Source organism: Macrobrachium nipponense, chromosome 6 (assembly GCF_015104395.2).
Source record: "Macrobrachium nipponense isolate FS-2020 chromosome 6, ASM1510439v2, whole genome shotgun sequence".
Classification (NCBI taxonomy): domain Eukaryota; kingdom Metazoa; phylum Arthropoda; class Malacostraca; order Decapoda; family Palaemonidae; genus Macrobrachium; species Macrobrachium nipponense.
The window spans coordinates 93,844,400-93,869,834 of record NC_061108.1 but is presented as its reverse complement, the minus strand read 5'-3'; the positions used below and the strand labels follow the sequence as shown (position 1 = coordinate 93,869,834).

At 44.8% G+C, this 25,435-nt stretch overlaps 1 protein-coding gene across 1 annotated transcript in view; it reads left to right on the top strand.

Annotated features, from left to right (window-relative positions):
• Positions 1 to 25,435, top strand: part of LOC135216585 (exocyst complex component 5-like) — a 193,526-nt gene that overhangs the window by 76,161 nt on the left and 91,930 nt on the right. Inside the window, exons 5-7 of the mRNA XM_064251964.1 lie at positions 1,420 to 1,484; positions 8,964 to 9,147; positions 16,783 to 16,923. Coding sequence (XP_064108034.1) covers positions 1,420 to 1,484; positions 8,964 to 9,147; positions 16,783 to 16,923 — 390 coding nt within the window. The remainder of the gene's footprint in view (positions 1 to 1,419; positions 1,485 to 8,963; positions 9,148 to 16,782; positions 16,924 to 25,435) is intronic.

Sequence of the window (25,435 nt, the reverse complement as noted above, 5' to 3'; positions counted from 1 at the left end):
TCTTCAAGGAGTACAGTTGTATATATTTCGTAATTCAAAGAATTCATTTTTGGCACACAGATGTAATTTTTTTGACGAACTTATATATATTTGCTTTATATGTCTTATTCATTTAAGTGTTAAAAGTGCACGTGGGTCCTCTTGCTGGACAAAATAGTGATGCCCTTGGAAGGTGTAGCTGCTTTGATGATATCCTTCTGCTTGAGGATGGTGCCTATCGTCGACGGATTTCGGCCATAGTATTCCCTAGTGATCACACTCAATCGCATACCAGCTTCATATTTTTTAATGATCTCCATCTTCGTTTCCAAAGAGAGCATCCTCTTCTTTCCATGAATTTCAACTTTCCTGGGACCCATGACTACGTATATACTGTACGTAATTATGTTATGTAGTACGTATACGTATGTAGTAAAGTTCTCACACAACACGATAAATTATATTACAACGAAATCACAAACAAATTTACGTTAATAAATGAAATCGTTAGAACGAACGAATACCGTGTGTGTACGATACCGATGATGCCGTGCAGTGACCGAAGAAGCACGCCACTACGAGATGCATCATGGGAGGGATGCTGACCAATAGGAGAGAAGGATCTCATGGCGGTGACTAGCATCAGGAACCAATGGGAGAGCGGGAGGATGGTGGCGAGTCTACTCAGTTGGCGGCACACGAGTTTTAAAATTGTTATCGGTGGTCCGGGCGAATCTCGGACTTTACAGCAACAACTTTTTGTATCTTGAACAATTTTTGTATGTAGAGCCGCAAAAATTTTCGTATTTGCTTTTGTATCTTGAGTTTTTCGTAAGTTGAACCTTTTGTATCTCGAGGTACCACTGTAGTTACTTGATCAAAGCCCGCCCTCCTCCCCTCACATGGATAATAGGGCATAGACAACTGATTTTCGGACGGTGTTAGTTCCTCACTCCCCCAATAGTGGGCGGGGGTTATCACCTGACCAAAACAAACTAGCGCTACAGCGAATTTCAAAAATTCTAGCTGCCGACGGTTTTAGACTATAGCTATGTAACTACTTGGTAAGTATACATAAAATCTTACTTTATCATGAAAATGTCATTTTTAATGCTTTGGGTGCATTCAAAACTATGTAAACTGTATTCTTATTGCATTATTAATAAAAAAAATTACTTCAGATATTTATTATTTTGCCTTTGTGGTGTCATATTTCTCCCGCCAGATGAGCGTTGTAGGTGACATAACCCTGGAACATGTGTCGTAAACCTGGAAATAATTTCCGATAAATATAATTGAAAAGTGTTGTAACCTCGGAACGTCGTAAGCCAAACCCGTCTTAACCCGGGGATTGCCTTATTTTAAAAGGTTTCTTTATATTTCTCATTAAAATTGGTATTTAGTGTTAATGTATAGTAATTTTTTTTATTTTCTATGCAGATATATGAAGCAGCTGATGTTATTCAGAAGTTACATCTGATTGCCCAGGAGCTTCCATCTGGAAAGTAAGTCTTTCATTGAAGTGCATGAGAGAGAGAGAGAGAGAGAGAGAGAGAGAGAGAGAGAGAGAGAGAGAGAGAGAGAGAGAGAGAGAGAGAGATTTTAAATGATCCAGCTTATTTGTTTGACAGGTGTCATGATAATGGTATTTTGTTCATACGTGAACAAACCTTCGGTCATAACAATAGGATAATTTCTAGTGCCTAGCTGGATCCGGTTAAAAAGCAGATGAAAGCAAGGAATCTTGTGATATCTGGCAACGCATGCATAGCTCAGGTTAGGAGTGGTCAAGGACGACGCCGCTACGCCAATCTTTCTTTTGACCGCCTGGGGGAGAGTTGTGTTAACCTCTCTCGGCCTTTTCCCGGTTCATTACCCGTTTCGTTTCTGTTTAGTGTGTGTGTGTTTGACTGGTATTATGGCTTCTTCTGCTCCTTCTCGGCGTCAGCGTATGTGCCCTGGAGTTCCAGGTTTTCTGTGTTCTCGTTTTTTGGCTTCGGCAGCGACCGACCCTCACATCACATGCAGTAGGTGTCATTCTAATTTTTGTACTATTACGTATCCTTGCACGGAATGCAGGGCATGGCGTAAGGAGCAGTGGAGGTCGTTTTATGGCAAGAGGGAACATCGGAGGGTTTCGACTCTTCCTACTTTGGAAGGTTTTGCGCCTATTCCCGATGGTTCGTCTCCTGCAGTAGTCAACCCTCGTAGTAGTATTGTCCCTGCATCTCTTTCCTTTTCTTCCACTGATTTGTTGATGGAAGTATCGGGAGGCTGCCAGACTAATGTTTGTAATGTAGCCCCTTCTTCCTCGGGAGTTTATTTGCTTCCCGAGAAGGGTTAGGCTTTTTCATCAATCTCTTCTCTTCCAGAGTCAGAGGCGTCCAAAATGGCGGTGATTTGGAAGACGCTTGGGCTAGGGGGTACCCCATCCTTGGAGGGGTTGCTGGTGCATTTTGTGGAGGCTTGCACCCCTCCTTCTCGGTCTGGCCAGGCCATCCAACCTCCTCCCGGCCTTGTCTTCGTGGGTAGCAGCAGTCGGCCATCTTGTATTGCTCCGCCAGTGTCTGCTGCCGCTTCGAGTCAGAGTGACGCTGTGGCGTCAGCCCTGTTGATGACGTCACGTGGTCGTCTTTGTGTGTTCCCCCGCCAGTGGCATCTCTTTCCCCCTCGCAGCGAGGGGAAGCTGTGAAGTCACCGCCGCTTGTGACGTCACTCACATCGATGATGTCTCTCCCAGTCATCTTCTCTGATCCGCCTTTCTCAGCCGTGACGTCATCACTGCCGCCCAGTTCGCTACATCTCCCTTCTTCGTCATCAGAGCCTTTTCTGGCACATCAGTCTGAGGTCATATGCCAGGCAGTGCTTCAGAGGTTGGACTCTGTATTGGATGTGAAGTTGGCTGCCTTATCAGTTAGGAGGACTGGTAGGAAACGTGTTGCTTCGTCCCCGCCTCCTGAGAAGGGTGCGCATAAGAAACTAGTGCTGTCTTCCTCTACCTCTTCCCCCTCTACGCCCCGTCGGCGTATCAAGCGTTGGAAGGCTAAGGACTTTGCCCTTCCTTCACCTTCAAGGGAGGAACAACGTGGACGTGTTCCCAAAAGTGCTGTTGTTTCGGGCAGTGTTAGTGGTGTGCGTTCTGCAGGAGATGCTTCGTCCTCTGCCTCGAATCTCAAGCGAGTTACCCCCGTCCATGAACATTGTGAGTGTGTTGCAACCTCCCATGCCCATGCACGTGATGTTAGTGCTCCTTCTTCTCCAAGGCCTATTTGTCGCCGAAAGGATCTCAAGCCGCCTGTCAAGAGGTCGAAGGTAGTGAGCACGGAGTTGGTGCAGCTGGAGTGTTTGCCTGGCTCTCTCAATGGTGCTTCCAAGAGTTCGACTCTAAGGGATTCTCCTTCGATCTTGAGTGTTCAAGTTTCTCCCCCATCTCATGTATGTATGTCTGCCACACCCGCGACTATTCATGGACATGTGGAGTCACCTGTTGAGTTAAGTGATGTTCCTAGTGTTATAGTGGGTTCGTCTCGGAGGCCGACACTTGGACCCAGCCCAGACAGGTTGGTTGGGGTTTTGGGCTGTTTGGCTGCTAACCCTTCCGTTAATTTTGGTGGAGAAGGCGCCTTAGAAGAGCCTGCACATCCTTCTCGTCGTCGGTCTCCGTTGCCAGAGCAGGAGGAGGGAGACACGCAAGAGTTTTTGTCTTCCTTTTCGGAAGTTGTTGATCTCATTCATGGGTTTAACAATTTGGAAAGTAGGACTCAGGCTCGGTCGTCTTTCACTCTTTCTTGCTTTGAAGCCTTGGTGGGAGCTATTCAGGACCCCAAATCATCTCTTCAGCTTCCTTTGTCGGGGCACGTTCAGTCGGTCTTGCAGAAGATTAACGTCTCTGTTCTGACCGGGATGGTTCGCTTCGCTCTAGGAGCTCTACCAAACTACTAACCCTGCCTCTCACGAGACATAGGAAGTACTATGCTATGAGCACTGCTTTTTTGTTGTTACGCAATCTTAACCCAGACGTCATTCGCCTGAAGCCGGGTTTGACTTTGGAACAGGTGAGGTCGGTGGCTCCGTCCTTGTCTCTGCAAGATGCCTAAGCATTGGAATCTACGGCGACCTCCATGTTGCAGACGGTTTCTTGGCTGGACCTCTGGTCTGTGGTTATTGCCAAGATAGCTTCTGACAGGTCCCCGGAAGGGTTGGTGAGTGCCTCCTCGCTTGCCAGTCTGTTGCAGTCCGGGGGCAAGGCGTTTTCATATTTGGCTCACCTCAGTGCCAATTTATGGGCTAATCTTCTTCTGATTAGAAGGGACGCAGCTGTGTCTAGAATGGAGAGATTGCTTGACACCGAGTCCTTGCTGGCATTGAGGAACGGAGATCTGTTGGAGTCCCAATTTTTGTTTCCTCGGACAGAACTCGAAAATGCGATAGACCGGTGCTGGGCTGGCACTAAAGACTGACTGGTGCACCAGGCCGCGTCTAAGTCGGAGTCTCGTCCTCGGAGACGTCTGGCTCCTCCTCCTCCCCCTGCCCAGCAGCAGTCAAGGAGATCGTCGCGTGGTAGGCCGTCGAGGACCTCAAGTTCGGCAGGGCCTTCCTGTTCGACACAGCCTAAGTCAGAAGATCAACGCTCCTTTTGCTCTCGTTCCTTTAAGCCAAGAAGGGTCCCAAGGGGTAGAGGTAAAGGGGCTGTCGGTAGGTTAGGCGCCTCTCCCTCTCCTGCGCCATGGGGGGGGGTGGGGGGGGTGGTTGCTGGCGGGCCATTGGGCCAAGTGGCAGAGTTATGGGGTGGAGAAGTGGGGGGTAGATGTCCTTCGGGTGGGATACCTACTGCCATTCGACTTCTCTCCTCCTCTGTCGGACAAGCTGCAGCTCAGGAAGGCATATCCTCCAGATTCTCTGGTGTTCTTGGCTCTTCGGGAGGAAGCGCAGAAAATGCTGGCCAAGGATGCGATAGAGGAAGTAGCGTGTCCACCCCCAGGGTTTTACAGTCACATCTTGGTGCCCAAGGCGTCGGGAGGATGGAGGCCTGTGATCGACTTATTCACCTTGAATCACTTCGTCAGGAAGACCCCGCGCTCAGTGTTGGCAGCCGTGAGGGAAGGCGACTTCATGCTGTCGATAGACTTAAGGGACGCATACTTCCAAATCCCTGTTCATCCCACGTCCAGGAAGTTCCTTCACTTCTCTCTTGCGAACAAGATCTTCGAGTTCAAAGTCTTGTGCTTCGGGCTGACGACGGCCCCTCAAGTGTTCACAAGGGTCTTCTCTCTCGTGTCAAGTTGGGCCCATGCTCAAGGGATCCGTTTGCTGAGGTACTTCGACGATTGGTTAGTCTTGGCAGTTTCCAGGGAGAAGCTGCTTCAGGACTGGGATCGTCTACTTCGGTTCTGTCTGGACCTGGGCATATTAGTCAACCAGGAAAAGTCGAACCTCGTACCCACTCAAAGGATTCTCTACCTGGGCATGGTCATTGATACGACAGTGGCAAAAGTTTTCCAGTCGGATCAGAGATTGGAGAAGTTGCGGGCGGTAGCGTGCAACTTCCTGTCAGAGTCACGTCAGTCAGCTCATCAGTGGCAGGTTCTTCTGGGAGTGTTGTCTTCCCTGGAGAAGCTGGTCCCTCATGGGCGTTTTTATCTTCGGTCTCTGCAATGGAGACTGGGAGAATTCTGGTCTCCGGCAGGGGACTCTCCCCTGTTTATGGTTCCTCTGTCTCTGGAAGTGAAAGAAGACCTTCGTTGGTGGTTGGACGACCAGAATCTGTTGAAGGGTGTCCCTCTGCGTTCTCTCCCACTGGACTTCCTTCTGTTCTCGGATGCCTCCCTCGCAGGTTGGGGTGCTCATTTAGGCGGCCTCATCGCTTCAGGCGTTTGGAGCTTGGAGGACAAGCAGCAACATATCATCGTCTTGGAGTTGAAGGCGGCTTTCCTGGTTCTGAAGGAGTTTCGGGGGAAGGTAGAGGGTCATTCTGTCATTCTCATGTCGGACAACACCACAGTGGTAGCCTATGTGAACAAACAGGGAGGCCTGGTTTCACGTCAACTTCACGCCTTGACTGTCAAGCTTCACCAGTGGGCGGTCAGCAATTCGGTAGAGCTCTCAGCCAGGTATATCCCAGGGAAACGGAACGTGGACGCAGACAAACTCAGTCGCCGGGATCAGATCCTAGGCACAGAGTGGTCCCTTCATCAGATTTGGGGGAGACCCATGCTGGACCTTTTTGTGACACGCTTCAACAGGAAGCTGGTGTTCTGTTCAGTGGTTCCAGATCCTTTAGCATTGGCAGAGGACGCATTCCAACATCCCTTGGACAACCTGGAGGTGTATGCCTTCCCTCCATTTTGTTTGATCCATCAGGTTCTGAACAGGCTGATGGGTTCACAGGGTCTCAGGATGACTTTGGTAGCCCCTCTGTGGCCTCAGGTTGATTGGTTTCCAGATCTGCTGTCGTCGTCGTCAGAGGTTCCGAGGGAGATTCCCCCTTGGCGACATCTCCAGTGTCAGCCCCATGCGGAAAGGTTCCACCAGTCAGTAGAATCCCTGTCTCTTCACAGTTGGAGGCTATCAAGTATCTCCTCCAAGCGAGAGGCTTTTCTCAGAGAACAGCTGGGCACATGTCCAGCAGTCTTAGAAAGTTGACCTCCGCAGTTTACCAAGGCAAATGGGCAATCTACTGTGATTGGTGTTGTAAACAGGGTTTTTCTCTACTTGCGACCTCTATTCAGCAAATAGCAGACTTTTTAACCTTCCTCAGAGACGAGAAACGCATGTCCGTTTCTGCTATTAGAGGCTACAGGGCGGCCCTGAGTTTGTTGTTATGCCTTAAGGGTATCGACATCTCCTCTTCCTGGGAACTTTCCCTGCTAGTTAAGGGGTTTGAGCAGTCGAGTTCTCCTAGAGAGCTCAAGCCTCCAACGTGGGATGTTTCCTTGGTTCTTCAGAGCTTCACTAAGAGTCCATATGAGCCCTTGCCTTGCTCATCTGACAGGAACCTGATGCTCAAGACAGTTTTCCTTCTGGCTTTGTCATCTTCCAAGAGGATAGGAGAGCTCCACAGTCTGAGCTATGAGGTGAAGCACACCAGGGGTTGGGGGTCGATGTCCTTCGAATTTGTCCCGGAATTCGTGGTGAAGACCCAAAATCCCTCGATGCATGATGACAGGTTCACTTTGTTTTCCATTCCATCACTGACTGACTTTGTGGGTGGTGATGCTCAAGAGCTTTTGTTGTGCCCTGTCCGAGCCCTGCGTTGCTATCTTATAAGGACTCGGCACCTTAGACCAGGCTGCCCCAAACTTTTTGTTAGCACAGGTCGTACAAAGAAAGAAGTGTCTAAGAATAATACTATCTCTTTTTGGATACGGGAAGCCATCAGACAGGCATACTTGACTCTTGGTGATTCCACCACCATGTCTGTGCAGGCTAGAGCGCATGACATTAGAGATATTGGTCCCTCTCTGGCTTTCAAAAGAACTTGGCTGTACATAGAGTGCTGATCGCTGGTACTTGGTTACGCCAGTCCATGTTCACCTCCTTCTATCTTAAGGATGTTGCCCACAGATCTACGGATACATTTTCCCTTGGTCCTTTGGTGGCTGCCCAACAGGTTGTGTAACTCATAGTTGCCCTTAACAGGGCACCTTTGTATCTTACCTAAGATGATTGTGTGGATGAGAGAATGAGTGAGTTGGGTGGTCTCCTTCTTTCTCTTGTACCTTTCCTTCTTCCTTCAGGCGGTTTAAGGAATTGACACGTCATTCGCTGGACTGGTCTGATACAGGTGAGTAAGGTAGTCATACTGATAGTGTGGTCGTGCAATATACAAATATCTTACCCGCTATTTGGTAGCATATGCTCCACTGTTTGGCAAGGAGGGGTTGGGAGTAATACAAACCCTGGTGTCTTGGTTTGTTATTGGACAGTCAAAGTTTCTCTTTGGTTCCCTATACAATGGTTATCCCATATATCATTGTACGTCACTCAGGTTCTGAGTGGTTAGATATCAATTTATCTAGCTTCTCAACTGGCTTCAGTCCCTCTCCAAGAACTGGACTGGTGGGTTGGCCCCCAGCCAGTCTAGGATGTCCTATACCTCCCTCCAAGTATGACTCTATCCTTTTGTTAAGACTGAAGGTTTGTTCATGTATGAACAAATGACAAATTTTCTAAGACAATTTGTATTTTTCATAGCTACAAAGCTGAGGTCTTAACGTTATACTGCCTGCCTCTAGCCACCCCTCTGTTTGTGAAGTAATCCTGAGTTGGGAAAGACTTGCGTAACGGCGTCGTCCTTGACCACTCCTAACCCGAGAAATGAATGCGTTGCCAGATATCACAAGATTCCTTGCTTTCATCTGCTTTTTAACCGGATCCAGCTAGGCGCTAGAAATTATACTATTGTTAAGACCTCAGGTTTGTAGCTATGAAAAATACAAATTGTCTTAGAAAATTTGTCATTTCTCCTGCCTTTTGTTAGTATGTTAGCAACATTATGCTTCACTGCAAACCCAGTACTTATAATGAGTCTCATCTCATGATCATGGAAATCCCTGGAGAGTCACCTATAGTTAAAGGGAAAACTGTAGTTAACCAGTAACCCTGCTAATGTGCCAATGAATCCTTTTTTTAAAGTAAAATTAATTTTTCCATGCAAATCCATTATGTACTACTTTAAATGTGACTTCTGCCACCCAGATACAGTAACTTCTACATCTCATAGATTAGACAAATAATAACACTTATAGCAGCCTGAAAACTTAGGATCCACTCATACATACACCATACTGCTGGCTGACTACCATTTTCTTTTTCTTTTTCAATTTATATGAAAAAAATTAATTTGTTGTCTCTGTATTTCTGTAGTAATGTACAAAGATAAGATGTAAGAAATTTAGTAACTAAAGTCAAGTAATTAGGGTATAGTAGAATATTATATGGAGAAGAACATACTATTCCAAGTATAATTGATTTTGTGGTTGCAGATTTGAGAATGCAAAGCAAAAAATATCAGAGAAATATGATGAGATTGAGAGGTCACTCATCATGGAATTCGTCAAAGCTCATCGTGCTGGGGACAAGGAACGAATGAAAGAAATTGCTGCTATTCTGTCACATTTTAAGGGCTATTCACAGTGTGTTGATGCATTTATAGAGGAGGCTCAGCATGTAAGTTTATCTTTATGTGTAAACAGTATTCTCCTACTTGAGTTAGGATTACCCTTCTTAAAATTATATAAATGTTAACTTTTTAGGAAAATTATTGTTTCATACAATGAACTTACCTGTCAGATATATACATAGCTAAGACTCCGTCGTCCCCGACAGAAATTCAAATTTCGCGCCACTCGCTACCGGTAGGTCAGGTGATCTACCTGCCTGCCCTGGGCGGCAGGACTAGGAACCATCCCCGTTTTCTATCATATTTTCTCTGTCGCCGGTGGTATCAACATTGTTGTTACTACCTCCTGACTGGAATTCGCTTTTCAAGACTTTATTGATCATCTTTATTGGATTTCTTGGTGACGTACTGGATCGTTGTTTTGGCATTCGCTACTGTGGACTGGATTTGGACTTGCTTTTGATTTTTCTATTAGAATGTCTGATTCAAGTGTTAGTGTGAGAGTGTGTGTGAATGTAGGCTGCAAGGTGAGGATACCGAAGGCTTCGGTTGATCCTCACACTGTATGTCGTAAATGTAGGGGGTTTGACTGTTCTTTGGCTAACACCTGTATTGAGTGTGAAAAGTTGGATGCTAATGAATGGAAGACTCTAACTTCTTACTTGAAGAAGTTAGAGAGGGATAGGATTAGACGGGCTGCACAAAAGAGTGTGAGTACAAGGCCTATTGAGCCTTTTTCTGAGTCTAACTCTCCTTTTATTAATGAATATGATTCTCCCTATGTATCTGAATCCTCACAGGCTTTGCATACGGATTCGGCTTCTGAAATCGCCAATCTGAAGGCTACTCTTCGTAAAATGAAGACAAAGATGGCGGCCATGCAAGGTAAGGCTAGTGATTGTGAATTACTAAGTGAAGTGAGTGTTCCCAGTGTTGTGGAGGGGGCGTCTGACCGTCCCTGCGATGCTCCCAGGCCTAGACCTCTTCCAAACTCACATACCCAGAGGAGTAGGAAAGTCGAAAGTCGTACGGAGGTTGTGGGGAATCCCCAACGGTCAGGCGTCCCCTTCAGCAGGTTCTGTTTCGTTACAGTCTGCTCAGGACCGCTCAAATAGAAGCGTCCTACGAGATTGTTTCTCGTCGTCCGGTTCTCCTTCACCTAAACGAGGGTGGAAGGACTCGGATCTTTCTAGGCCACTGAAAAGGCATTGGAAAGAGCGCGCGTTCGACTCGAGCCCGGAGCGCTTCTCGGAGGAAGCTCCTTCTTCTATCAAGAAGGCTAAGCTGGTTTCGACGCCTCCTAGAGATGTATTTGATGATCGCACTCCTTCGAGTTCTCCTGCTTCTTCTATTGAAGAGGACGCTGGGGTGGCTTCCAAGAGGATTTTGCTGGCAGTTCAAGAGCAGATTGCCTCTTTGGTTGGAGTTCTTTCAAGGGATCCCCCTCGCAAGAAGGACGCTAGACTTCCTATTAAGAAGTCTCGTCTTCTTTCTCCAGCCAGACGTGAAGCGTCCGCCAGACATAGGACGTCTTCCAGGCAAGAAGAGGCGTACAAACGTCAGGATCTTTCCGAGCGAGTTGCTCGAGATCAGGATACGCTCAGGCCTGAGACACCAGCCAGGCGCGAGGCGCCAGTTAGGCGTGAGGATTCAGCCAAGCGCGAGGCGTCAGCCAGGCGCGAGGCAGCCAAGCGCGAGGATTCAGCCCAGGCGCGGGATGGCCGCCAGCCAGGCGAGGCGCCAGCCAGGCGCGAGGAGTTGCGTGAGGCGCCAGACAAGCGCGAGACGTCAGCCAGGCGCGAGATGCCAGCCAGGCTACACGCTCCAGCCAAGCGTGAAGCGCCAGCCAAGCGCGAGGCGCCAGCCAAGCGCGAGGAGCTGTTCAGGCACGAGAAGTCAAGCAGACGCGAGACTTCTTTTAGACGTGAGAGAGAGTCGGTTCACTCTATGAGCCCCTCTCCTAGTAGGAGTTTGTCACCAGTAGAGAGAGAACGGGATGAAGATCCTCTCGTTTTTCAGGCCGATTCTCCACAAGGTAGAGAAGGAGATTCGGAAGAAGAGGGTGACAGGAGAGAAGGAGTCTCGAACTATAAAGTTCTAACTGACCTTCTTTTACGAGAATACGGAGATTCTTTGACTCCTGCCGCTCCTCCTTCGCCTCGATCACTGTTTTCGAGTGCGACTGTGCCTAAGTCTTCGTCGGTCTTGAAGATGAGACCTACGATCTCTATGAAGAGAGCGCTTCAGTCCTTAGACAAATGGATGTTGTCTAAGAAGGATCTGGGCAGGACCACCTTCTGTATGCCTCCAGCCATACTTTCTGGTAAGAGAGGTTTCTGGTACCGAACTGGGGAGAACATGGGCCTTTCTCTTCCAGCGGCGCCGAAGCGGACTTTTCAACCTTGGTTGACTCGTCAAGGAGACACGCTTTGAATGGAGCTCGCGTGTCTTGGGCTATTTCGGAGACGGATCATCTCCTCAAGGGACTCTTCCATATTTTGGAAGTGTTTAATTTCCTAGACTGGTCCCTTGGGGTGATGTCTAAGAAAGCTTATGACTCGGATGGTCTTGACCCCGAAGTCATTCTCAGTATTCTTGCTTGTATTGACAAGGCGGTACAAGACGGATCGGGAGAAATCTCCTCTCTTTTCGGAGCAGTACTCCTTAAGAAGAGGAGTATTTTTAGTTCTTTCCTAACCAAGGCGGTTTCTCCCTCACAGAGAGCAGCCCTGGTTTTCGCTCCCATGTCTGACTTCCTGTTTCCTTCTCAGTTAGTGAAGGACATTTCTCGATCACTGACTGAGAAGGCGACTCAGGATCTTCTCCTGCAAACTGCAAGGAAGAAGAGACCTCTTGTTTCTGTTGACAAGAAAGGACCGACTTCTACGGTTCAGCCCTTTCGAGGAGGGCCTCTCTCCAGAGCTACCTCTAAGAGAAGAGGTCTTGAGAGGAGAGGTAAGGCTCCTTCCCGTCCCTTTAAGAAAGGGAAGTGAGACAGACAGCCTCCAAACACCAGTGGGGGCCAGGCTTCTCGAATTTGCAGACGCCTGGTCACTCATAAACTCAGACGCCTCTTCCATGTCCATAATCAGGAAGGGATATCTTATCCCCTTCCAAGACAGTCCTCCACTAACGACCATTCCGCGGGAACTGTCAGCCAGATACAGGGACCCTGTACTGAGGGATACTCTTCGTCTGATGGTGAATCAAATGTGGGACAAAAGAGCCATAGAACTGGTTCTAGAGCAAAACTCTCCGGGGTTTTACAATCGGCTTTTCCTGGTTGCGAAAGCCTCGGGGGGCTGGAGACCAGTTCTAGATGTCAGCGCTCTGAACAAGTTCGTTCGAAAGGAGAAGTTCTCTATGGAGACTTCGGCCTCAGTCCTTGCGGCGTTACGTCAAGGAGATTGGATGGTGTCGCTGGATCTCCAGGACGCCTATTTTCATGTCCCGATTCACCCTTCGTCGAAGAAGTACCTCCGTTTCATGACGGGGGGAAGGATCTTTCAGTTCAGGGCCTTGTGTTTCGGCCTATCCACAGCGCCTCAGGTCTTCACCAAGCCTGATGAAGAATGTGGCGAGGTTTCTTCACCTCAAAGGCGTCAACATCTCTCTATATTTGGACGATTGGCTCATCAGGGCCAGAACAGAGAGACAGTGTTTGGAGGACCTTTCTTTGACCCTAGACCTGATAAAGGCGTTGGGACTACTCGTGAACCTCGAGAAGTCACAGCTGATTCCCAGACAGAACTTGGTCTATCTGGGGATTCAGATGGATTCTCGGGGTTTTCGAGTATTTCCTTCGCAAGAGAGAATCGTGAGAGGCTTGGAAAAAGTCTCTCTCTTCTTAGGGAAAGAACGAACTTCGGCGAGGGAATGGTTAAGCCTACTAGGCACCCTTTCCTCGCTCGAACAGTTCTTTCCTCTAGGAAGACTACATCTTCGCCCTCTTCAGTTTTTCCTAAGGAGATCGTGGAACTGGAAGACGGGACTTCTCTCCGACAGTTTTCTCCTTCCAAGGGAGATGAAACCACACCTGCAATGGTGGTTGTCCCCTCTAAAAGAGAACAAGGGAATTTCTCTGGAAGTTCCGAACCCAAACCGAGTGTTGTATTCCGACGCATCGGAGAAGGGTTGGGGAGCAACACTAGGACCGAGAGAAGTGTCAGGCACCTGGAAGGCAGCACAGGTGTCCTGGCACATAAATTGCAAAGAACTTCTAGCAGTTCACTTAGCGCTAAAGTTCTTCGAACCCTTTGTGACGAACAGTGTGGTCCAAGTGAATGTGGACAACACTACAGCCCTGTCCTACATTCGGAAGCAGGGAGGAACACACTCAGTGTCGCTTTACGAGATAGCAAGAGATCTGCTAATTTGGGCCTCACAAAGAAACATCGCCCTCCTAACAAGATTTGTTCAGGGGACGAGAAACATCAGGGCGGACAGACTGAGCAGGAGAAGCCAGGTCCTTCACACAGAATGGATTCTTCATTCAGAGGTGTGTCAGAGTCTTGGGATCTCTGGGGCACTCCTCACGTAGATCTGTTCGCCACATTCCTTTCCAAAAGGCTGGAAGTCTTTTGTTCAGTGGTGGAAGACCCAAGAGCTCTCGTGGTCGACGCCTTCCTGCTGGACTGGTCTCATGTGGACGTGTACGCTTTCCCCCCTTTCAAAATCCTGGGACAAGTGTTGAGAAAGTTCGTAGCGTCCAACGGGACAAGGATGACCCTGATAGCCCCGTTTTGGCCAGCACAAGATTGGTTTGCAGAGGTGCTGGAGTGGACAGTAGACTTCCCAAGATCCCTTCCAAAAAGGATGGATCTTCTCAGACAGCCACACTTCGAGAGGTTTCATCAAAACCTCCCCGCTCTCGCTCTGACTGCCTTTCGACTATCGAAAGACTTGTCAGAGCGAGGGGGTTTTCTCGCGAAGCTTCAAGCGCTATCGCTAGAGCCCGCAGAGCTTCCACTAGACGAGTCTATCAGTCGAAGTGGGAGGTATTCAGAAGGTGGTGCAAGTCTAAGAAGTTGTCCTCCTCCAGTACCTCTATAACCGAAATCGCCGATTTCCTGTTGTTCTTGAGAGAGGTCTCTCATTTGTCTGTATCGACAATCAAAGGATACAGGAGCATGCTGTCGGCAGTATTTAGAAACAGAGGCCTAGACATTGCTGACAATAAAGATCTGCACGACTTGATTAGATCGTTTGAAACGACAAAATCGAAGGAACTAACTCCACCCAGCTGGAACCTGGACGTAGTTCTCAAGTTCCTTTCGTCGGACAGATTTGAGCCTCCCCACGTAGCTTCGTTCAGGGATATAACAAGAAAATGCTTGTTTCTCCTATCTTTGGCGACAGCCAAAAGAGTGGGCGAACTTCATGCCCTAGAAGATGAAGTCGGCTTTAACAAAGACTCGGCCTTTTGCTCGTTTAGAACTCTGTTTGTTTCGTAGCAGCGAATGAAAAAGAAAAAATCCATCGAATCCCTGGCCCAAGAGATTCGAGATCAAAGGCTTATCGAGTCTAGTAGGGAGAGAAACAGAGAGGTCTCTTTGCCCGGTAAGAGCCTTGAAGTTCTTCTTACAAAGAAAGAAGCAAATGGGAGGCTCTAGACAAAGTCTTTGGTGTTCGATTAAGGACCCCACAAGAATCATGTCTAAGAACGCATTAGCTTTCTTCTTTAGGAGGCGTCATTACGGATGCTCACAAGTTCTGTCCTGACGACTCTTTTCCGCTTTTAAGAGTAAAAAAAAGCCCATGAAGTTAGAGCAGTGGCGACGTCTCTCTCTTTTCAGAAGAATATGTCATTAAAGAAAATCATTGACACGACATATTGGAGGTGCAATTCAGTTTTTGCATCTCACTATCTTAAAGACGTTCGCGTGACCTACGAGAAATGTTTTTCTCTGGGACCATTTGTATCGGCGGATACAATACTGGGTACGGGAGCAAACACCAATCCTTAAATTTGTACATACCTTCTACTAGATATGTTCTAGATTCCTGCTGACAAAGAGGGCTTGGTGCTGCACTGGCGGCCAGTCACTGTTGTTCAGTAAGGAACTCTTGTGATATCTTTTAGGGGAGTATTTAAAATTTTTTTTGAGAATTTTTGTATAAATGAGTTTTTCGTTTCGAGTTATGGGTTGTTTGTTATGAGTTCGGGGATAACTCAGAACAATTCTATATACTAACATGGTGGTTAGGATCAGGTGGTCGGGATTGGTTATGCTCCTTCACAAGGTGTGTTGTCATAGAAGTGGTCCAGTACCCATTGACAAAGTCCTTTTAGGCTCTGCCGAGTAAGCGGTTCTTATACCCATCGACAGACCCACAAGAACTCTAGCCATAGATCTAATATCTCGCTAAAGTCTTGAGGTGATGCAGACTACCGGGCTACAGCCACGAAATCTACCACCTATCAGGTAGGAACCAAGGTTTTTCTTTTATACCTACAACATATGTTGTTTACCTGTCTATTCCATATTAGCTGTCTCTGACCCTCCACCAAAGGGTGCCAATCAGCTATGTATATATCTGACAGGTAAGTTCATTGTATGAAAATGATATTGTTATAATACAATAAAGTTTCATACATACTTACCTGGCAGATATATACGATTAATGGCCCACCCAGCCTCCCCGCAGGAGACAGGTGGAAGAGAGAAAATATGATAGAAAACGGGGATGGTTCCTAGTCCTGCCGCCCAGGGCAGGCAGGTAGATCACCTGACCTACCGGTAGCGAGTGGCGCGAAATTTGAATTTCTGTCGGGGACGACGGAGTCTTAGCTATGTATATATCTGCCAGGTAAGTATGTATGAAACTTTATTGTATTATAACAATATCATGTTTGGAATTATAAAGAAATAAGTGGTTTTGTAAAGTTATCACTTTTTCTGTCAAGATATATTATGGTCACCTGCATTACATTTATAAGTGTGTGTAAAGGATATAAAAAAATTCTCTACAGAAAATTCTTAGTCTTGTATTGTGTGAGTGGGGAAATGTGAAATTGAAACTTATTGCTTTTTTATTCTTTAAGGACTTTTTTTAGAAATAATTTATGTGAATACATCTATAGGATCCATTTTAATTCCTGAAGCAGAGACATAATTAATGCTCCTTTAGGCCATATTGAAAAATACAAAGAAATTTTGCAATATACATAGTACCTTCTAAATAAGGTGCTCACTTAAATGTGAAGTATTCTGTTAATGTGTAGAGAGTATTGTAGTTTCCCTAGGTTTTTTTATTTTACGTTATCATGTGCATAATTTTGCTTTATTTACGTAACACTTTCAGTTATTTAGAAATTGAAATGAACCATTATTATTGTGTAATTGTGAAAAATACTTTAAGTTTTGTAGTCATTCTGTTTGGGACAAAATAATCTGTAGGAGTTTATTGGTATCATTCGACTTGTAGGTCAGCTTTAAGATTTACAGGTACTGTACTTGGAACATATATTTAGCCCAAGGAATTCAGTGATGTAGATTCTTTACACATGGATTAGTTTACATTACTTTTAGTTGATAATAAAGTTTAAAAGACATCTTTGAACTTCACGACGTGAATATATTCTGAATAATATCAGAAATATTGTATTATAGTTTAATATTTTCAAGCATCATTTCATTTAAATTGAAGATTTGTTGTTAATAATTTTTTCCTCATTGTAGGGTGCTCTACGATCCCGAGACCTATATGGTGAGGTGGTTCCTCTCTGTAGTAGGTCAGAGGTAGTCATTCAAGAGGTCTTCACAAACCCCGATCAGGTTATGGGGAAGTTTGTATTGAATATATTCCAGGGTCAACTTCAGGTAAAACATTTTAAGATTATAAATGGTTGATTCGCAAATGCCTAATTTGCCAGTCTTACAAGGAGACTGTTAAAAACTTTTAAGCAGCTAGTGACACTGCCAAATTGTTCTGTGTATCTTATTTTTTCCTAGTTTTCCAGTAAGACGAGACATTTTAATCCACCAATAATGAAAAGAATGAATGTTCTAGTACAGTATATAATTATGATTATTAGCATACAAACACATCATTTATATAATACCTTCACGAATCCTCTATGCTATTTAAGAATTGTAGATGATAATGATCTGCAGCTTACTAACTGGTAACAAGTCACATTTGTACCTTTAAATATTGTGTTCCAAGTGAATAACTTACTTCTCGTGTGTACCTTACCATTTGCAAGTTGTCCAGGAGTAGCTGCTTTTTACTTTTATTTCATTTCCCAGTACTAATTCACATTGGATTTTTTATTTATATATGTCAATTTTTGTTTTGCTTTGACCTTGGGATTTTTTTTTATTTGTTCATATGCAGAATAAACCTTTGGTCTTAACAATAGGACAAATCTTCTGGCACCAGCTGGAAACTGGTTAAAAACAATCAAAGATTGTATATGCAAGAAATCTGTGAAATCTGGCATCTAATGTGTAGAAGAGGTGGAGACTGATCATCGACCATGCATGAACCTCTGATGAATTTAGTCTTTCTTCAGCTTCCTTGGAGAGCAGATGTTTGCTGTGCTCTCGTCCTTCCAAAGTCAGTTTTTTGGATAGCCTGTGATTCCTTCCTGCTTTTTTTGGTGTCTGTGTGTGCTTTTGTGTGTTACTATGGATTCCTCCAAGAAGTCCTGTGCTTGACAGCGCATGTGTCCAGGCCTTCCAGGATTCCCGTGTTCATGATTCTTGGCTTATTTGACTGACCCCCATATAACTTGCAGTAGGTGTTGTGCTAATTTTTGTAACATTACCAATCAATGCCCGGAGTGTCGTTCCTAGCCTTTTATGCAGTGGAAGAACTTGTACAAGAAGAGGGAGCATCTTAGGATCTCAAAGTGTCCTTCTTGGGAAGGATTCACCCCTCCTCAAGTGGATGCTTCTGCTTCTCCTTCTTCCAGACTTATTCCTTCTGCATCTTCATCCATTAATGCCTTGTCTCCTTCCTTGTCTTCCATTGATTCGTCTTTGGAAGTGCATATCAGGAGTTGGTTAGGGTGATATTTTGTTTAATGCTGGCTCCGCTCTTCCAGAGGGAGAAGTCCCTTCAAGGAGGGAGGAGGCAGCAACATCTTGTTCTTATGTTTCAGGGACCGATTCACACAAGATGGCATTTATGTGGGCCTCCTTGGAAGGCCTGTTGTCCCATTTCATGTCTACAGAACTTCCAGCCTCGGTTCCCCAGCAGTCCCTCCTCCCGGCTTCCATTACTTTGGGTCGAGTGTGCTGCCGCCTATCAGGATGCCTTGGTAGCTACTCCTCATCCTTTATATCGCCTTCAGCGAGGCCATGGACTCGGGCTGAGAGCCCAACGCACACAGTGTCATCACTCTCAGCATCGTCTCTGCCCCTGACATCTGTGCCAGTGACGTCACTTCCCCCTGTTGCCATGACATCACATCCAGCTTCCTCCATGATGTCATCCCTGACAGTTGCCGATTCATCGGAGGTGTTCTTGCAGGCTATAGTTGACAAATTGAACTCTGCTTTTTGAAGGAGATATCGTGGTATCTGTAAGAGGAAACATCGTAGATAACCATCCTCTTCTTCATCATCCCCCCTCCCTGCTCTTGAGTTAGATGTTGGAGGATTGAGGACTTTGTTGCTTTGTCTTCTGGGAGTGGGGGGATGTATCGTCTCCTTCCCCACATGGACGTGAGTCCACCTACGTGGACATGATCCTCTCTCTCACGTTCGTGTGCCTGTAAAGAATGATCTTCCCCCTTCTCCTCAGAAGTCTCTTGCTGGTTCTATTTCTTCTCAACCTGTTTGAGTTCGTCATAAGGATGTCAAGGGTCTGATTAAGACAAGGGTATTGGTCCCTCAGGTCCGTGATCAAGTTGCTAGACCTTCCAGACATTCTTTTCCTCTCTGAAACGTAAGTCTAGAGCCTCCTCGTGTTTCAAGTGAGGGCCATGAGGTTGTGGATGGTCACGGCTGTGAGGCTGTCTACGGATGTGCTTCTTCTTTGCTTCATGATGGTGTGAGTGATCGTGACTTCCAAAGTCAGGGGTTTGACTCATCTAAGCAGAGAGGTCGTGCTTCTCTTCCTCACAGACGGTCTCATGTTTACTGCTCACCATCGCCAGACTCCTTCATCTTCCCCATCACATTGGTGATTAAGCAGGATCTTCAATGGTGGTTGTGCGATGAAGACCAGGAGGAACTCTTCTTCCATTGATCCTTGACCTAGAATTTTACTTTGATACCTCTGATCTAGGTTAGGGGCTCTTCTCGAGAGTCAGGAAGTGTCTGGGACTTGGTTGGAAGATCTGAGAAACTCCCACATCAGTGTAAAGGAGCTGAAGGCCATTCACCTGGGTCTCCAGTCTCTCTCAGCCCTAGTTTATTGCAGAACAGTAACAGCTCATGCTGACAACTAGACAGCTCCTTCATACATACAAAAGCACCTACTCTTTCTCTCTCTATGAGTCAGTGAAAGAGCTCCTTCTCTAGGCAGAACAGAACCAGGTGTCGATTCAAACAGGTACTTCCGACAGAGTGGACCTTGGATCCTCTAGTCTATAGCGATTTATGGAGGTTGTGGGGCACATTAACATAGACCTGTGTGTGACATCGAGGATCCACCATCTTCCTTGCTTCTGTTCCTCTGTCCTGGACCCTCTCACTTTGGTGACGGACGCCATACTTCTGGATTGGACATGTGTCAATGTATACACCTTCCTGCCCTTTGGTATGATTAGGGAGGTCATCTACAAGTTTGCATCCCACCAAGATGTTTCAATGACCTTAGTTGCCCTGTTTTGGCCAAAGAAGGAATGGTTCCTGGACCTACTGTGACTATTAGTGGACTTTATAAGACTTCTGCCACAAAAATGGTTGCTGCTCAGACAGCCCCACTACTTCAGGTACCAACATCGGTTGCCCACTCTGGCCCTAACAGGCTTCAGACTGTCAGGTGCCTCGTCAGACCGAAGGGGTTTTCAAGACAGGCTGCAAAAGCTATTGCTGGATGCAGACGACCTTCTTCTAGCAAGTTTTACCAGTCCAAGTGGACAGTTTTCAAAAGATGGCGCAGCTTCCATAACGTCTCTTCTTTTGAGATGTCTGTAAGTCAGGTAATCAACTTCTTGCTCTACCTGAAGATCTAAAGGAAGCTGTCATCCTCGACTATCAAGGAGTATAGGTCTATGCTAAGTTTGGTGTTTAAACATAGAGGTCTAGATCTCTCCTCTGACCAAGATCTAAGTGACCTAATCAAGTCATTCTATTCCATCAACTAAGAGAAGTCAGATGTTGTCTCATGGAATTTACGTGTCGTTTTGAAATTGCTTTCAGGTCCCTCCTATGAAGCGCTTCGCTCTGTCTCTCTTAAGAACCTGACCAAGAAAACCCTTTCCCTTTTGGCTTTGGCTACCACTAAACGTATAAGTGAGTTTCAAGCAATCGATAAGAGAGTTTTCACAAGGGGATGCAGTTTGCTCCTGCCTTGGGTTCCTTGCCAAGAATGAGGACTCTTCTAATCCTTGGTTCTCTTTGTTCACCATTAGAAATTTGATGGACATCTTTGGGCCAGAAAAAGAGGAGAGGCTTCCCTGCATTGCAAGAGCCCTTAGGTATTACCTTCAATTGACAGAGAAGATCAGGGGACCTTCAAACAACCTCTGGTGCTTTATGAGGAACCCTTCTTGTCTTCTCCAAGAATGGTCTTTCATTTTTTCTGAGAAGCTTGATTTCAGATTCTCACTCCCAGATTAAAGAAGACATTTTGCCGATCTTTAAAGTGAAAGCCCATGAGGCCAGGGCCATTGTTGCCTCTCTTGCATTCAGACATATGTGCCTTTCAAGTGTCCTTCAATCAACCTTTTGAGGATGCAAGTCAGCCTTTTCTGCACACTACCTCAGTGCATTAGGACCTTTATCCATAGCTGGCATGGTGTTTGGAGAGGAAGCATAGGGGGCCTTCTGTCTCTCTACAGTCCCTCGCCTTGGAGTAAGGTGTTGAGTTTATGGGATGCTGGGGGTACGTAGTACCTGGCGGGGCCGCCAGTTTTTAGTGGTTTGGGTGGTGGTTTTTATTACAATTGTAGGTAACAGTGCTGTTGGTTTACATATTCTGTGTTGCGCCCACTTCCCTTGCTGCAAAATTCTCACTTACATAGGGGCGACTCTGGGCCATACAGCCATGCCCAGTACAGGTCAAGAGGAGCATCAACCAGAGGCAGTAGCTACCTGCAGTTACTCTCTTAGCAGGTAAGGAAACAACAATCATTGTCTCGATGTTAGCAACGACTTTATTTCAAAGTCATTACCTTGAATAATGTTTTGGGGTAGAAATGTCCATGGATCCCACTTCCTTTCAATGTGGAATCAGCAATGTATTTACTTGGTAAGTTACTTATATGAAAATGACATTTTTATGATAAAGTAAAGTTGTTCATACACGGAAAAAACCTTCAGTTTTAACAATAGGATAATCTTCAGTGCCAAACTGGAAACCGGTTAAAAACAATCAAAGATTGTTAAACAAGGAATCTGTGGCATCTGCCAACTCATGCGTATGTGAGGAGGATGTTGGTCACTGACCAGGCTTGGAACCTCGTGATGCACCAGTCTTTCTTCAACCGCGTTGGAGAGTTTTGCTCTCCTTTTCCCAAGCTGGTTTTTTCTTTGTAGCCTAGCCTGTGCTTTGTTTCATTGTTTAGGCCAGAAGCTTCGTGGACATCAACGTTTTAGACAGCCTTCTTTCTTTTGCGTGTTGACCTTCCTTGGGACAGATGCAAATTGCAGTAGATGCGACTTTTCCTCTGTTTAGTCATCATTTGTGTTGATTGCTGTGCTGGTCTGCCTCCCAGGGAGTATTGCCCCTCCATGGAAACAGGGCTTACTTTTATTTTTTAGTATTTAACTTTTTTTATAAAGATATTTGGAAACATTTGTATTGAGATTAATGTTTTTATGTATCTTTATTTTCTCACACATTTCTGGGAACTTTGTAATGTTTTAGTCTTTCAGAATGTGAATGTGTGTGTTTCAGATGTTCGAGATGTATGGGTTCGTGTTGCAGACCAGTAGAACCCCAGTCCTCAACTGTATTAGAACTCGACGTAATCGGATTTTGACACAAAATTGGGAGTAAATTTTGCATTAGAGTTGGAACAAAAAAACAGAATCCGACCTGATGAACCATATGATTTTTGCAAACAAAAGTGTTTTGGTTAGTCACTGTGACTTGGTGTTTTTTTAAGGCCAGGTCACTCTGCTGCTATTGTTTCGAGCAAGTACACGTTTGTAAAGGAATATTTCCTTAGTTTTTGTCTCTTTCTGGACTGTATTTTGATTTAGTCGTGGGTCCCAAGACTGCCATTGCAGATAAGCAGAGGAGGAAAATAATAAGACCCACAACTGAACTTAAGAAGGAGATTATTGAGAAGTATGAAAGTGGCATTCGTGTGACTGATTTAGCATCTTAATTTTAATATTTTACTTATTTGCTGTAGTAATTAGGCTTATTTTTTAATTGTTCATACGCGAACAAACCATTGGTCTTAACAATAGGATAATTTTCTAGTGCCTATCAGAGATTGAAAAGCAAGAAATCTGTGAGACCTGGCAATGCGTGCGTATATCGGGTGAAAGCTGGTCAAAGACTGCACACCCCACACTACCACATTTAATCTTTTTCTTAACTGCCTGGGTGAGTGACACGGTTGCTCATTCTCTGTCCAACCCGGTTGGTTGCCTGTGTTTGCTCTTATGCTTGTCTGTGTGTGTGTGTGTGTTATTATGGCTTCCTCTGCGTCTTCTCGGCCTCGCCAGCGTATGTGCCTGGGGATTCAAGGTTTCCCTTGTTCTCGTTTCCTGGCTTCTTTGGCTATGTATCCCCATTCCACATTCAGTAGGCGTTGTTCTAATTTCTGTACTATAACAAATCCCTGCCCAGAATGTTGTGCGTGGCCTAAATTGTAGTGGAAGTTATTTTGTAGTAAGAGGGAGCATTGTAGAGTTTTTATTTCCTTCGTGGGAAGGGTTTTCATCTCACCCAGATGCTTCGTCTTCTTCCTCAGTCACACCCCATGATGCCAGAGTTTTCTTCCATCGATTCGCCGTTGGAAGTATCGGGAGGTCCTCAGGCTGTTTCATATAAAGAGGCAAGGTTGGGTAATTACAGGTGGTCAAGAACGGATTAATCCATTTTCAGTTCTTTCTTATGGAAAAATTTGATTCAGGTTGCAACTGAATCGCATCTCGACGCTTCTTCTGGAATGGATTAGCGATGAGGTCCGGAGTTCTGCCTTACTTACCAAGTATGTAATTACATAATTGGAGCCCTCCCTCCTTCCCTCGCATGGACATAAGGGCACGAATGAGTTAAAGCTCTCTACTAAGTTGTTCCTCCTGGTCCCTGAAAGTGGGTGGGGCATGTTATCTATGCCAAAACAAATGCTAGTTCTACTGCAAAATTTGAACTATTAGAGTGTCATAGGTAGGAAGCTCATAGCTTTGTAATTACATAGTAAGTATATAAAAACTTTATTTTATCATAAAAATGTTATTCGTATTGTAAAAATTATTATTTATATGCAGCTGTCATTTAGTTTGTTTTTACTGTTCGTGGATAAACTGATAAAAATGTAACATAAACCATATTTGATGGCTTATAAGACTTCCTTTCATTTTCCAATAAATGCCTCAAAATATATATCCCAAGCTTTAATGTGCAAAGTTGAGTGTCTGATAGGCAAATTGTTACTCAGACACCATAGACTTCTAACTCCATAATACAGGCGGCCCGCGGTTAATGGCGCAATCACTCAACGGTGAATCGGTTTTACGGCGGTCGTCAAAAATATTAATTAAAAAAATAAGGCATTTTAAAAGTATCTTTACAGCACAATTTTCAGTTAACAGTGCCGCTGTCTAACGAGTTCATACATTTGTAGAAATGCTGTTCAGACCATAAAGGTTATGCAAATTATATAAAAAAATTTTAAGGAGAGTTATTACGTAGGTATTAGGGTAAAATATATGCCTCTTACGCTGTTCTATGCCGAAAATATCGAGTTACATAAGTGCAAATTTAGCTATGGATGTGTCGATTTATAAATGTTCATGCTTTTGTTTAAAATGTGTATGAAAATGTATTACGTGAAAGGTATTTTTATTTCTGTACAGAAATATGATACAAAGGCAGCTTTTGAAACTGCCCTTCACGTTATCAAATACGATGTTTTTTCATGTTCTTTCTGAGCCGCCGCCTGCCGCTCTTCCGAAAATATCGATTTAAAAAAGTGCAAATTAGCGATCGATGTGTCGATTTTATAAATGTTTATGCTTTTATGTTTAAAATGTGTATGAAAATGTATTACGAATTATATTTCTGTGCAGAAATATGATAAAAAGGCAGCTTTTGAAACTGCCCTTCAAGTTATCGACTACGATGTTTTTTCAAGTTCGTTCTTGTATGCCGCCGTCTGCTGCTCTTCCACAAATATCGAGTTAAAAAGAGTGCAAATTTAGTGATCGATGTGTCGATTTTTTAAATGTTTATGCTTTTATGTTTAAAATGTGTATGAAAATATATTACGTAAAGGTATTTTCATTTTTGTACATAAATAAGATACAAATTAAGGCAGCCTTTGTAACTAGGCTCCACGTTGTCAGGGGATGTTTTTCATGTTCGTTCTTGTCCGCCAGTTCCGAAAAATGCATTGTGTTATTTATTAATTATGCATCTTTTCCATAAATCCTTTAAAAAGTTATGCATTATTTCACTGTATCCAAGAATATTGTATGTATTCTCATATTATTGTATTTTAAAATACTACGGCAGAGCGGCCAATGTTGTGGTTTAAAATCAGCTGATGAATATGAGTTTGTTTCACCATAACGCAGTTCTGAGCGAATGCTCTTGCTTCTAGTTAGCATAAACGAATATCTAGATACTTGACATATTATATGAGACAAAGTTATTTTTCCTTATACAGCGTGTTTTTAGGTGGAAATATTTATTGAATATGTCTCGTTGTGAATGTGAACTACTTTTTTTTTCATTAACAGATTACGTTGGCGCCATGTTTATGCGTAAAAAATTACGTGATTCCGTTCGCAATAATCCTTTATATCATCGTAATACGAACTTTACGTTATTTATCTTATATCGGCGTGAAACCAACAGTAAAATGTGTTCTTTCAAGCATATTAGTTTTGATTAGAATGATTTTATCCCAATTTTATCTACGGTTGTGTTTGATGGCATACGTTTACTGCAGATTTATCCTTGTTGCCGATGTACTATAATAGTCATTAGCAGCTTGAACAGTTTTCTCAGCTTCAGTTATAACTAGGTTTAAAT